A 14588-nucleotide genomic window follows, 5' to 3' on the forward strand; every position below is an offset into this window, starting at 1 on the left:
GTGTTTCTGTGCTGTGTTAGAAAATGTGCATGTGCACCAGGGGCGTAACTATAGACAATGCAGCCAGCGTGGAGGGTTCGTAGGCAAAGCAAACCCTGCTTTCTAAATTTTGTCGAAGGTCAAACTGTCGCTAGTTTACTGCCACAGTGATCAAGGATCATTTACTTTTGAACTAACGAATTTCCCTTATGCTATATATTCCCTCAAAATGGCAAACTTGTCTCTGTCATGGTTTTCATAATTATTAGGGGGAAATCGTCAGTAGCAATCTATAACACAATTATATGCTTATCGTGCATACACTATAGAAACTATTAAAAAGCCGATTAAATGAAATTAATAATCTCTTATTTAATTAGTTATTTTTGTCATATACAGATATGCAATGATGATTGCTGGGTACTTTGTATCTTGTTCGCCAATGTCAAGTCTCTATTTGATCATGTGACGAGACGATACGATATAGCTCGTTTTGGCGCAGAATCTGAACGTCAAGACCTACAAGCTGACTGAGCACAGTACGGTACACTTGCCGAACGACGCCTTTCAAACATAAAAGTGGTAATGCATGATTTGCTCTTTCAATAGACAGGATAGCCAGCCCATTCAGCCTCTCCTGCCCCATGCTGCTCAGGTAGGTCTTAATCAGTTTCAATTTGGAAAATAATCACTCGGCTGTTGCCCTGTCACACGTAATGTCAGAAACAATAGCAGGGCAGTGCACCGAAGGTGGATGTTACGGAGTAAACTTTGACCTGTTTACTTTCCCAATACAATAGCCAAAGTATCTCATTCGACCGTTAAATCCAACACATAGTTGGTAAAATATATGTATACGCCTAATGGTGTTTGTGTGTGCGTGCGTGTTTTGCGAGCGCACAATATTTTTTTTTCGCGAATGGGGGGGGCCTTTAACATGTCCAGGCCCAGGGGCCCGTGGTTTCTTAATCCGTCCATGACTACAGTAAATCACTCAGCAGCATCTTATAAACCTGAAATTGTGAAGATTTATTTCACATTTCTGAATATTTCAGTTTCAATACATACAAATGTATACTGCCATAATAAATGTATATTGCATTTGGTGTTAACACTGAACAATACACACATTTTCATTTTGGTTAAACCACAAAACAAAACAGAAAGCAAAACTCAGTGTTCAGAAAACCTCCAAATAAAAACATTTTATGCTCCAAATTGTTCAGTTTGAATGTTGATAAACAAACACCGACGAGATGTCAGCGACTTGTTGAACAAGTTCAGAAACACCAAATTCATTATGGTTTCCAAAAGCAAATTACAACCGAGGGTTTCATTAATATAATTTATAACACTGGAAAATTATGGGAAGTATACAGATGACGTAGGACATTTATAGGTTCTTCCTCACCACATCAAAACACTTTACAAAAGCAATGTTTCAGTGCATTGAGGTTTAATATATATCAATGATACAGACTTTAATTTGTTTGCTCTCATTATCGCACACACATAATTGCTGATTTATGTTATGTCACCATATCAAAAAAGGGGGAAGTAGGACAAGGATGACAACAGACACAGCACACTTGCATTTCACATACGTTAAATACATTAAAGTTTCACGCTCCCTTTAAATGAACTCTGAAATGGAGTTCAATTATTATATATATACAGTATATATATATATATTATAACATGTTTCTATAAATCTGTTTTCATATAATGGCTTAGTAGTTGACTTATGTCAAACCATCTGATGATTCTGACACATAAATATCTAAAAATAGGTTTGTTAGTTTTTTCAAAGAGAAAAAGGCATAATTTACAAATAATCACCGACATATTACTGGATTGAAGAACTGGTCGAGTTTGTCCAACACAACATATACAAGGATATGTATGCAAGCAACAAACTAAATCCGTTAAAATATATTTAACATTTATCATTTATCCCTTTCCCTCAAAAAACAGAGAGAATAGATAAACGGTAAGATTGAGTAGTGTTGTATAGAGTGCTGGGGCAGTATATAAGGCAGAGCAACATAGAGCATTCTTCCCTTACAGTCTGCAGTAGTCTTGTGTAACTGTAACCATAATCATATGGTGATGTGTGGTCAGTTCTAAGGATTTCTCGCCGATTGTGCAGATGAATGTAGACGTGTTTAAAAAAAAAACACAAAGAAAACACTTCCTCACATGAACAGGACACTGCAGAGTTTCACAATGCCACAAAATACACTGTAAATCATACCATCAGCACTGGTCTTTGATAAAGTCCTCAGGAAAGATTATGTCTTAGGAGAATCTACAGTTAACCAATCAAGACACATCACTGGGTTCGAGTTATGATTTGGAAGAAAAGGAACCAGTTTTTTGCCACCATGTTGAGACAAACATCACCAAGTCATAGATGAGGAGGGACAGTCTGCAAGGCATCTTCTGTGGTGCGATGTACATTCACATTCTGAGGACAGAAAACAAGAACACAAAACCTCTTTTGAGTACATGGCCATAATGTCTGTTCTCATTGTTTCAAAGGACAAAAGAACAGATCAATTTATAACAGTCTAATATTTGTTGAAGCTTAATACTCCTATAGACAAAGGCATCAAAATGTTACTTCCAACCAATTTAAAACACTTCTGGATACTATGCCTATGGAGACGAATCCTTCAAAGACTGGGAAATGGACCCTGTAAGAGTACAGCCAGTACCCGGATTACAGACACTTCCTTTTTTGAGTTGACAAAATAGAAGTCCACAATTAAAATGGAGGAAGTAAAGACAGAAGCACAGCAACAAAATATTAATTTTAGACTCATGGATGTCACATAGTAATTGTTGCCTTCAACATGACTGGGAAGACAAGCCCTTACAAGAATGCTGTGGGGTCTTGGGCAAAGGAGGCAGCCACATTGCGCTGACCTAACACAAAATTGAAAAAGAAAGATCTACCCGGAGGTCTTGTGGTTCATACCCTCTGAAAGAGTTCTAAATGTGTTGTGCTGTTTATTTATGCATATTGTTTTCTCACTAGTCTTCCTCTTTGGGGTCAAGGAGGAATATGGGGGTAAGTGAGGGTCGTTTACAAAATGTGTATTCAGTGTCAAATGACAGGGTAAAAATGGGCTGACAGATAATAGCACGAACAAGTACGTGAGCAAGACATTCAGTGTGGAGAAGGTTGATATGATAAACAATGCAGTGCTCGTCAATATGTTCTTTCAAGAGTTTTTTTATTAGCTTTGCCAGTAAAACATTTAAAATGCTTTAAAAATTTCAAATTATAAATAAAGCTTTTTAAGACCCCTTAACAACTTTTTTCCCTGGTGGGTCATAACATTGATTGGAATGTTAAGGCATTTCAAAACCCCCTTGGTTTCCAGTGTGTTCTTAATTAGGACATGATTGTAATTTATTAATAGTTTAAAAAAAATTACTTCTTGGAATACTAAAGATCTACACAGTTAGCTTAAATCAGCTTTGAAATAAACATGCAAATCCAGCTCTGCAGTTTACCTGTATCAACTGACAAATATTACCCCATAAACATTTGCTTCAAGATACGAATAGCAGAAACTGTAGTAGCACAAACATTTGTTCGTCTCCTCATTGGACTAAAATGGCATGTTCTCTCCCAACTCAATTAGATCAATTATACTCACACAGAGACATAATAAACTTCACAATGTGCAAATCATTAGCTGAATCTAGTATGTCCTAACCTTTGAAGAACAGATCATGAATCTAAAAAGGTCTCAAATTCAATTTGTAGTGACAGATTATTGTTCTTCACATGCTAAGCATGTCCCCAAAAAGCAGCATGAATTGAAACAACACACACACACACACACACACACACACACACACACAAAATCATGAGAGCCCAAATCAGAAGGGTTAAAAACTGGATTCCAGTCATTCAGCACTGTTCTCAGGAACAAACAAAATAAGAGCAACAACAAACAAATCTACATTAGGTCCCTGAGTTCTGATCTCAGGATGATCATAGCTTGTGTCTGATTTCAGAACAGCCTGGAGATTTGCAGGACTGTCCCTGTGAGTGTGGAGGGGTGGGCATGGGGGACTGGGAGAAGGGGATTGGGAGGAGGGGAGGCATTGGGTCACTGATGGGCTGGAACTGTGTACAAAGCCTCCTCTGCCATCCGAGAGACCTCTACATTCTGTTCAAATAAAACAAAAGGGTAACAGGGTCAAAAAACATGTCTGTGTGGCTGACCACTTAATATAAAGAACAATTCCCCTGGTGAGTAGTATTCATATTAAATGTCAGTGATTTTTTTATTTAATCTGAACTGACAGACACATTGGCTGCGGGGGTCAATTCAAGGAGCACACAAGTACTTCCCTTAAAAGGCATACTTAATAACACTCATAAAGGACTGTAAAAACACACATTGTGTGGGCAGCAAGAAACTCTGGCCCTCAGCACAAATGATAAATCTGAGAGGCGCTGAAACGCTGAAGAGGGCCCTCTTTAGTATTCACTGTGCGCCTCCTGTGAGCTCTGGGTGGGACGGCAATCAGGGCTGCACTCAGCAGAAACAGGAGTCGGAGGGGGAGGAACTGGAAAGCACTTGTGGTTTGAAAAGCTCTGGGCTCTGGGTTATACTGCTGGGTGAGCCACTGCAACACCCACAACTACTGTAGTCACACAGCTGCCCCGAGATCCTAACAGCGGTTACACTGACTGCAGCAGTGGATTTGGCAAAATTATCATCAGTGACAAAAAACAAAAACGAGGAGAGAGAGAGAGAGTTCAGTGCGTTGCTATTACGCGAGTGAAAGGTGGTAATTCTAGCAGAGTGAGTTTGTGTGTATGCAATTGAGCGAATGAATGAATAAGTTTCCACTGGGCACAATGGCAGGCGAAATTCGTGTCCCTCTCATTGGGATTGAATGGGAGGCAAAATTTCGCCTGTTCACAGGGGCGGGAGTAATAAAAAAAAAATCAAAACAAGATAGTGGAGTCTCAGGAGTCTGTTACTGGGAAATATTTTATGTGAATAAAGGTGTCTACACGACTTTTTACATGTCTACATCGACTTGGTCTGTTGTTTATATGCTACACGAATGCTGTCAGGGCAAACAAGCTGTTGACCATTATTGTTAGCTTGCTGCTAACACTTTAACCAAAGATCCATTAGAACACATAGTAGCTAGCTAGCTACTAATAAGTTACATATAACGTTAGTATGCTGATATGAATTATATGGTGTTTCTGTAGAACATGAATTTGTTGTCAACATAAACAATTGATTGTTGTTTACTTTGCACATGAACATATTTGGGGCAAATAACCCACTGTGTATGTAATCTGAAGCTAGCTATTTAGCTCTTTAGCTTCCTAGCCGCCAGCAGCCGGGCACTGCACTGCAACTGAACTTGCTACTTGACAGCTAAACTTGATTTATCAGACCACGCCCCCGAGGCGAAATTTCGCCTGGCGAGATTCGCGTGCTGATATACTGTGTGGAAACGTACTGTAAGTAAGTGAAAGAGTGACAGAGTGAGGATGACAGAGAGAGTAAGTGAAAAGGTCAGGAGACACAGACAGAGAGCTAGTGAGTGAGCACATTACCTCTGGCCTGTCCCTGTGGGTGTTCACAGCATCCACATTTAAGAAGATGGACTCCACTTTACAGCCTGAGGAGGAGAGGAGAGAACAGGAGAGTTTGCACCAGCAAATGACTTATGATCAATAACACCCATACAGTAGTGCCATTTCTTCTGTCTGACTGTGTAGCTGTTTGAGAGTGAGGAACACCGAGCGGAGCGGAAGTCTTACCATAGGCCACAGGTGTGAGCTTCAGCACTGTGTGCAAGGGACACTTCAAATAAGGCAGCTCCTCTGTTGGACCACAGACATACAAACTTTAGCTTCATTCACAGACGTCCACACTTCAGCCTCAAATCACCTTTCATATTAACATCAACGTTTACATGAGAACATCATATACGTGCATCTAAATATAAAACTCTTAGGCCAGTCATTATCATAGGTTTTTCCTCTGAATCCATAGGCAGGTTTTAAATGCTAAACTGAAAAATAGGACAGACTCAATAGGTCACAGACCTGCAGACTTGTCCAGGAAGTAGGCCAGAAGGCAGCGCATGACGGCCTGGTGGCAGATAACCAGCACATTCTCCTGCCTCTCCAGCTCCATAATGACCGGCTCCAGCCGCTGCACCAGGTCCTCATAGGACTACAACACCAGGTGAGAGTGAGTGGGAGAAAGGGGGAATGACAAGGAGGAAGAGAAATAAAGAAAGCAAGAGAAAACGGATAGACAGACAAAGAGAGAGAGAGAGCACAGTTACAATTTCCCAGTACTCACACAGTAGAAATACCTGATGCACAAGACGCTATCCAAAGATGCTACACCTCCCATAGAACAGAACGGTCCTTCTCTACTACCGATAAAAAGGTTAATGAGAACTTAAAGAGTGGAAAACACATTCAGGGTGACTAATGCTTGTGCAGAGAGCACACTGGCTCTCAGCCACCTTTTTAAGATTAGGAAAGTAAGTGGGATAAATGGTAATGGGGCGAAGGTAATGGCGTGAGAGAGACTGTTGCCACAGGCATGGAGACATCAGCAGGGCATTACAGCTTGACAAAAGAATGACCTTTCTGCAGCCTTAGAGACCGAGTTTGGTCTAACAGAGAGTAAATGTAGCCATGTTTCAATCAAGCTGCCAGATTACATTTTCAGATGGGTACATTAAATCACTAGTAGGCGGGTATCAACCAGTAGACTCCTGGCAGCAGGAGAGAGCATCATGTACACAGGCATACAGCAGACACTGAGAGGCATACAACAGACACTGAGAGGCATACAACAGACACTGAGAGGCATACAGCAGACACTGAGAGAAATACAGCAGACACTGAGAGGCATACAGCAGACACTGAGAGGCATACAGCAGACACTGAGAGGCATACAGCAGACACTGGTTGATTCGTCACTAGACAAACACTGCCTCTGCCTTCTTACTCTACAAGTTCATTTTAGGTCTCAATGCTTGGCACTCTGAAATTATTATTGATCGAAAATGTTTTTCGGCTTTAGTTGATGAATAGCTTTGACAAACACATGTAGATACAGATGTTACATACAATGAGAAAGATGCTGGACAAGGCTGATTAAAGAGACTGTAAAAGGCTGACCTCTCCTTTGGGATAGCGGTATCTGTATTTATCTTGGTCCCGCAAGGCAAACTCCAAGGGGTGGTGATCCTGAATCTCCTCATACATCATCTCCTCACAGACGCCCTGAAATGACAGATTTAAAGTTCTGGTGACTCGCTCACACTCTCTGCCTCTTTCTCACTCTCTCGCACACACAGAATAATAATTCTAACTCACTGCATCAATCTCATTCAGAGCCTTCCACTGCTCGTACGGGACATTCAGACCTTCTGCGGTCTGAATGGTCCTCTTCATCTGACTGGTCCACACTTTCAGGTCGCTGATGTCTTGTTTCTGGATGAACTGGCCCAACCGCCTGGCAAACTGGGAAAGGAGAGAACACACAGAGGTAAATATACATTTAATGTATTTAAATAGAAATATACATTTACAGTTTATCGTACGCTAGTGGCAATAACATGTCAGTGGTTTGATTCTCTAAAAGCACACGTATTTACACATATTACATACAGTACGTTACATTCAGTATAGGTGCACTGTCAGGCACATGTGACACAAGACTGAATATCAACTCCTATGTAAGTATCAACTATCCATAGCTTTCATTTTATAATAAACCTTCTCCACATGGAATGGACAGCATCCTTACATCTTTGCCCCTGAGCGACAGTCCTGAGTCTCCCCCAATGCGACCCTTGACATTCATGTCACTCTCCCCGTGCCGACACAGGTAGATGGAGCGCGGTGTGATATGGATGTTCATGAGGTAGTACACGATACGGCTCTGGATGTGGTCCTGGACTCGGTTGACCAGGTAACGGCGACCAACATCAATGATCTTAATATAAGAGAGATCCCTGCATGGTTGAAAAGATTTTAGAGGTCAAAGGTCATCCCCGAAAGCAACATACAACATGCGCACTCATCTATCCAAAACTATTTGTCTCCTATACAGTAATAAAGCAATTCTTTTTTTAAATAAAAAGAAACCTACAATGGCCAGAATTGTTCTCACTAGTTCATTCTAGGTTCACCCATTAATATACTTGCTCAGTAACTATTGCCCTCACTAGCATTCTAACAAAGAGGTTAAAAATGTGAACATTTGTCAAACTTTGACATTGATCTCAGATATCACTACCATAGTACCTCAATGCAGTAAAATGTGATAAAGCCAGTGATCAAAAACAAAATCATATCTTCTATGATGTTGCAAATGGGCAGGCGGGGTATGCTGAGTTCCAAGTTAATATTTAGAGTGACTATTACATTTATAGCAGTAATATATCTTGAATCAGCAGTGGAAAGTAACTCTAAAGTCCATAGCAGTGCATTATGTAATTGTAGACGTGGCGGTAGACTGAACTCTTACCTATCCAAAACCTCATCCAAAGTTTGATAAGAGTTCTCATAACATTTAATCCTCTTCATGAAGTCCTCCACTGCTTCGTCTGTGTTGCAGTGGGTGTAGTCTGGACTTCCCAGCTTCACTTGCTGTGGATGAAAAACACAACAGTCAGAGGAATGGGCTCCTGTCTCCAGCAGGAATGAGAAACATGCCGTCACTAGTGAACCCGTCTTACCACAATATTCTCGTTAATGACCGCTGGGTCTTCACAAACAGACTCGACAAAAAAGACCTACCAGAAGGAGGACAATGGTTAGGTAAGAACAGGGAGGTCAGGGAGGTGATATCACACTTAGTTCTAGAAGAAAACATGGCCATACCTTGAAGCCATTCTGCTCTGCAAACCTTGTTATGGTATCTCTCCTCTCTCTCGTTGTGTTTGTCGCATCAAACACCTGCGTTTAGGAAAAAAGATTGTGATTACTGTGCAAATAAATGGAAGGGAATAATAAAGCATGAATAAAGCATGAATAAAGCTACTTACAGCAACTTGGCCTCCCTCATCCGTCAGGTACTGCCGTACATCGTTTAAAGCGGCTGACGCACACTGCCTGCAGTTCACAAACAGAAATAGCCATTCATTTCACTGATGTCTGTGGCATTGGGCGTTGTTTTAAATGAGAGTACTGCCCAGTAACTACTGAATATGGGTCAAAATGGGATGCACTACAGATTCAAACCATATCCAAACAACCATTAATTTTATTGCTCAACTTACTTCATACTACAATAAAACTGAACTGTAACAACACAAATCTCAAATCTCCCCAGTGCTCTTACTTTCTGATCTTCAGACCCTCTTCATTGTCCGGACTGAAGAACTCGAAGGACTTGTAGATCTTCACACACTCACGTCTGTACTGGCCAACATTGAACTCTGAGGAGTGAAAAATGTACAGCTTTCATTCACCCTCTGTAAGACATTACAATAGTGCTTAATTAGAGACAACCTCTTTCATTCCACTGGGTCTTGACAAAGGGAAGCGAAGCTGAGTAGATACCTTTGGTGGGAACACCAATCCAGTTGAGGTAGCGTGTCAGTTTCTTGGAGATGTAGGTCTTCCCTCTGGCAGGGAGGCCCACGGTGACAATGAGGGTGGGACAGTTGGTCATACATACTAGACAAGAGAGAGGAAGATTTGTAACTCGTACACAAGCATAGCAGTTGTAAAGTAAATCCATTCCCCACACACTTTTTTTCTGCCAATATTCTAAAAATACCAGCTTTTGGTTAAAATAGCATATCCCTGATGTTGGTGAGACACTTCAATATACATATTATTAATTGATAATCCATCACACGCTACATGATTTTCAACAAAACCCTTTGGTAACATATACAGTTAAGTGCAAAGATTTATTTTAGTCTCTACTCACTACTACCATTTGCCCAATGACCAAGTATTCATTTCACACATGCAGTCTAACTCTGAAATGTTCATGGACATTACCTTCATGGGGTCATGTGTGAATGGGAGCAGGGATCGATATTCATGGAAATCTTTCCACCTCCAAGATGTGGTGAGCAGTCCACTACTCTATATCAGACTTGACCTCACACCACAGGTTAAGTCCCTGATTGTCTCAGCATTTTTCAACGTATGACTGTGTGTTAAAAAGGTTACTGGCCATACAAAATACTTCCTTAGACGTCTTGGCAGTTAAGGCAACTATAATCATAGCACTTCTAAACGCACAATGCGCTCTGTTTACAAGCTAAAAGGAATGCGACCAAGCCAATAAACTCAGCCAGTACCAGTACTAGAGGTTTTAACATCCAATTCATCCGCATGACCACTACAACCCTATTCGGGTTCATCAACAACTTCTGATGGATAACAACTGCCAGATGGGGCTGCACAATAACAAAGCGTGGTCAGGCCAATTTACCAGTCAATTCTCCACGGTCCTGGTGGGCGAAGGTCCGAAACGAGGCGAATTCACATAAAGTAGGTCTATAATCATTGTTACGCTGCTGAAGGCAACAGCACAATCACGCCATGGTAATCTTCTGAGCGACATAGTGGCAAAACATGTAAATCGTTGTGCAACTAAAAAGACCAAATATTTCGTTTCGATCAGTAGCTAATGACAATCTAATCGTCTAGAACATCGAACAGGTCAGTCTTTTCTTTCTCTTGACGCTGAACTGTATTAAAGCAGCATTGGGTGGCGATTTACTGAAAAGTTTAAATTTCATGTCATGCTAGTTTCTTCGATCTTTACCAAGAGACAATGGCATTTCCTTTCACTTGAGACGAAACAAATCGGTTCATTCATTTCACTGAGGTACTAGTTACAAACAAGGGACTCTTAAATAAGCACCCGAAAAATGATTTTAACTAATTTGAGTCAGATGAAATAAAATACTGGGTTGAGCACTGTCAGTAGGCTATGCAAAAAGAAGCCGGTGAGTTGCCATGGCGTACAGAAGCTACGTACCCTTTCTTTGAAAAATGTGTTTCTCTGGAAGGCCGTTTTTGCAAGGTATCCAAATTTTCTTCAGTGGGTTTTGAGTGAGCTCTCGAGGAGACGACGGTAGAGGTATTTCCTCTGAGCAACCTTCCCCCGAATTCATCTTGTACGAAGCCGGTATTATTCTATATTTGAATGTATCGCCACAGTCTGCAGCATCAATGCTCACAACCGCGAGGGTGGCATGTCATATGGGCTGAGGAGGAAGCTGAGAAGAATGCATCTACCGCAATGTCGCGAAAACACGGGACTGTTGAAGTATGCATGTTACACTACCGATCAACTTTATTGTAACTGTTTGAACGGGTTGGGTAATTCTATGTTTCATTATCTTAATGTATCGAATTGGCGACCGATATATTTTTAATAAAAAATGAAAATGTAGGCCTAATTGGTCAACCTGCCTCCACATAACTAGAAACGGAGGTGGCACAAACATAGCCAAAGCATTCCAACGCAACAACGTGGCGACCACTTCATTAAAACACTGATTAGCCAATCATTGTTGAAATAGATTCATTGCATTTACCGTAAAACACTTACAATACTCATTGTGTCCAGTAGATGGCAACATTAGGCAAAAGAGCATACCGGTATGCTACAACAACTGAATTGTGGGAAAGAAACTTACTGCTATGACTTCATTTCATTCATTTGAGGAAAAAACATAGAAGAACACATGGCCATGGTGACAAACCAAGTGTAAACTGTTTGACTGCCTTTCAGTGCTGTCATCAGCAGGAGGACTGATTCTGTAGGTTAAATGTAGACTAAGGGCCTAGTGACTAAGATTGTGTCCATTGTTTGTGAAAGTTATTTAACTTAAATATTAATTTAATTTTTAAAAGATATATGATCTTAAACTCAAACTTAAGCTGAGATGGAATTGCACGATTAACATGCACCACAAACACCAGCACAAGTTTTAGAAAGACACACTGAATAAGTCTGAATCGCTACAATAGGGAATTAGAGACCTAAAGAGATACACACTAAAAAACTCAAGGTGTTCTTTTGAATGACTTTCATTCTTGTAGGTTACATTACTTTACACTTTACAGTCAGTGTATCTGACCTCAACAGAAGACCATGTCTTTGTTGGGTTGATTTTCATAATATTTAGGTATCATTGAGAAAGAGTATGCATGTTGTACACTGAGATTTACTTGTGGATTTATATGTGATGTTGAGGGGAGTAGGGATACTGTTTTTCAGTGATTAAGTTCACAAAACTGATCTCTGATCTCTGGGTGGTACTGAAACTAGTTAAATATCCAATGTCACGTGAGGTGTTAGGGGATGAACAGCAATGCCGGCACAATAGAATACAGGAGACTTGATTGCACTCTGGTCTGGGAATGTCCCTGTCTGCCAAAACCATTATATCCCAGAAAGAAGTCCTGATTTAATATGGGCATTTAAAATCTAATGTGGCATTTTACAAAATATGATTTTTACAATATGTAGTAGCCTACTTGTATGGACATGACCACTCTGACAGAGCAGTGCTTTTAAACATAAGCCAACATAAACCCAAGTCTATCTTAGTATTACCTGCAGACTCCTACCGTCATCCGGCCAGCTCAAGAACAGGAAACGGGCTGGGCCATAACACAACAACAGTGTCAGACTCTCTGTGAACATAATCTCACAATGAGAATACTCTTTGTGGGGAGTCTGGACATGAGTTGTCATCGGTTTATTGTCAAGCTCAGGTTCACCATAGCATTGAGACTGTTTACAAACGTGATTTATGTCAAATATGTCCACGCTGCCAACGGAAACAACAGACAGCTGTGGGTTTTCTATTACACTTGAGCAAGGACCTCAAGCGAGATTTATGTAATGCATCACACATCATTTAACTCTTCTACATGCAACATACCTTAATCTTATTTACCTCATAATATAATTATCCATGGGCGACAATATTTAAGCCGTTGCACAGTCGTGAGACGTGTTGCATCCGCAGTAGCATAAAAGCTGACTGGGGTAACTTATAACAACGTAAATCGACTAAAATGAATGTGATTCGTTGAAGACTACACCATGGAGTGCCGTGCAATCGCTATCTTCCGCAAACATGGTGAAAGAATCGGACCATTGTCGCAAAACTATGGACTGCTTTTCATTCATTTCGTAGCTCACAACAAAAGCTCATCGCCAACATAATAAAATGGGCTATATAGCCTAGCCTACGTGTGTAAGGCCAATAATTGAGTTGAGTAATATGCGAAACAAAAACTCCTTTCAATTAAGCATAGAGACAAACCTTTCTATTATGCTAAAGCGTCATTATTTTATGGAAGCAATTCTGCATGCGAGAAAAGAATGATAGGACAGTAGCAGCCCTACACACACACACACACCACCGCCTACGTGACAAGTCTTGTTTACTTCTCTGTATGAACTCATCGGACATACGGCCGTTGCCAGAACCGTTTCCACTGTTGACTGCCAAGGGTTTAAATAGCATTTGAAATTGAACATTGACGTGAAAATTCACTCACCTGTCTTACTTGGATTCTGCGTGCTTTTGGAACGAGCTGCTCCCCTCATCATCCGTGTTCCGCGATGGTGTGTAGCCTAGTGGTTAGTGGAGTCTGGTTTGTGTCAGATGAATAAGGCTGATTAACGTATGGCAAGCATGCTGTTGCGGTGTGTCTCAGGTCTCGGAAGCAAGAATGTGTCAATGGGGAGTGAAATGCGCACACCCCCTTCGTCATTGCAAGTTGTCTACGTGACAGAGTATATTTGATTTTGAAAGGGAAATAACTTAATCTCTTTGTGATGAACTTTTCACACAATGAAAACAAACAGCGTTAATACTGGGACTACAGGATTATAGGGTTGATGTAAGCAAGATCTTCAGAAAGATTTCATGTTTCAAGTAGTTAGGTTTGGGGTGTCATCATATTAGCCAGCCTTTTTGGGACAGCTTTGATGTGTATTATATACCATGCATAGCCATCCGAAATGTCTAGTGACACATGGACCATACATGTCATGAGAAATGGCCAAAAACAATTCAGTATCACAATAACCATTTTATCAACACCAGTTTGTTAGACTTTTTATTGACACACAAAGAGGGAGGACATGAGTGAGTCTGTTTTTCAAGACTTAAAAAAAGAACAATTTGCAGTACATGAAAAAATGCCGAAGATCTACTAAGCATCTCACTGGGTGTATGCACTGTCATTACTTGGAAACCCTTGTAACAGGAGCGTTTAAAGGCAACACAGATGTTCAGGGAACAGTTGAGCTCTGAAGGACTTCACTTATGTTGTCATGAGAACACGCTGACCCCCCTCATCTCTGACCCCCACCAAATTCCTCCAAAAGGCCACACTGACGGGAGCCCCTGCCTCCCTCCACCCCACACAGTCCTGCTTTTGGAGGCATACCATCACGTCAGAGCTGGCAGTCGTACAGCTAACACCCCCCCCCCCCCACCCCCCCCTCTAAATCATGCTCCAGCCCCGACACTCCGACTCTGCTCATCTCTGTAAGTGTAGTCTTGCTTTCCTTTACAACATACCCACGACT

At 41.0% G+C, this 14588-nt stretch overlaps 1 protein-coding gene across 6 annotated transcripts; it reads right to left on the reverse strand.

Moving 5' to 3' along the window:
• Positions 1 to 987: 987 nt before the first annotated feature.
• Positions 988 to 13745, reverse strand: LOC122130788 (6-phosphofructo-2-kinase/fructose-2,6-bisphosphatase 4-like). 6 transcript variants are annotated; one of them, XM_042705553.1, is made up of 14 exons: positions 13550 to 13745; positions 9566 to 9682; positions 9345 to 9441; positions 9049 to 9115; positions 8885 to 8959; positions 8740 to 8796; positions 8529 to 8650; positions 7806 to 8013; positions 7373 to 7519; positions 7175 to 7279; positions 6080 to 6209; positions 5792 to 5854; positions 5585 to 5649; positions 988 to 2446 (listed from the first exon to the last, which is right to left on the reverse strand). In XM_042705553.1, the coding sequence occupies exons 1-14, from the start codon at positions 13599 to 13601 to the stop codon at positions 2387 to 2389; spliced, it is 1365 nt and encodes a 454-aa protein (XP_042561487.1). In that variant the 5' UTR covers positions 13602 to 13745; the 3' UTR covers positions 988 to 2386. The 6 variants fall into 6 exon arrangements, with proteins under 6 accessions (XP_042561487.1, XP_042561485.1, XP_042561488.1 ...); XM_042705551.1 differs by lacking the exon at positions 13550 to 13745 and adding an exon at positions 11007 to 12681; XM_042705554.1 differs by lacking the exon at positions 988 to 2446 and adding an exon at positions 3170 to 4166 and having other exon boundaries at positions 13559 to 13745.
• Positions 13746 to 14588: the final 843 nt, after the last annotated feature.

Source organism: Clupea harengus, unplaced genomic scaffold (assembly GCF_900700415.2).
Source record: "Clupea harengus unplaced genomic scaffold, Ch_v2.0.2, whole genome shotgun sequence".
Lineage (NCBI taxonomy): Eukaryota > Metazoa > Chordata > Actinopteri > Clupeiformes > Clupeidae > Clupea > Clupea harengus.

What these genes read in the sequence shown, in the direction of transcription:
- LOC122130788 (XM_042705551.1), bottom strand. Translation starts at nt 11,142, where the DNA reads ATGAATTCGGGGGAAGGTTGCTCAGAGGAAATACCTCTACCGTCGTCT. An exon ending in ACACATTTTTCAAAGAAAGG is followed by an intron (nt 9,683 to 11,006) that starts GTACGTAGCTTC and finishes TCTCTTGTCTAG; the next exon opens with TATGTATGACCAACTGTCCC. An exon ending in TCATTAACGAGAATATTGTG is followed by an intron (nt 8,651 to 8,739) that starts GTAAGACGGGTT and finishes TTTCATCCACAG; the next exon opens with CAAGTGAAGCTGGGAAGTCC.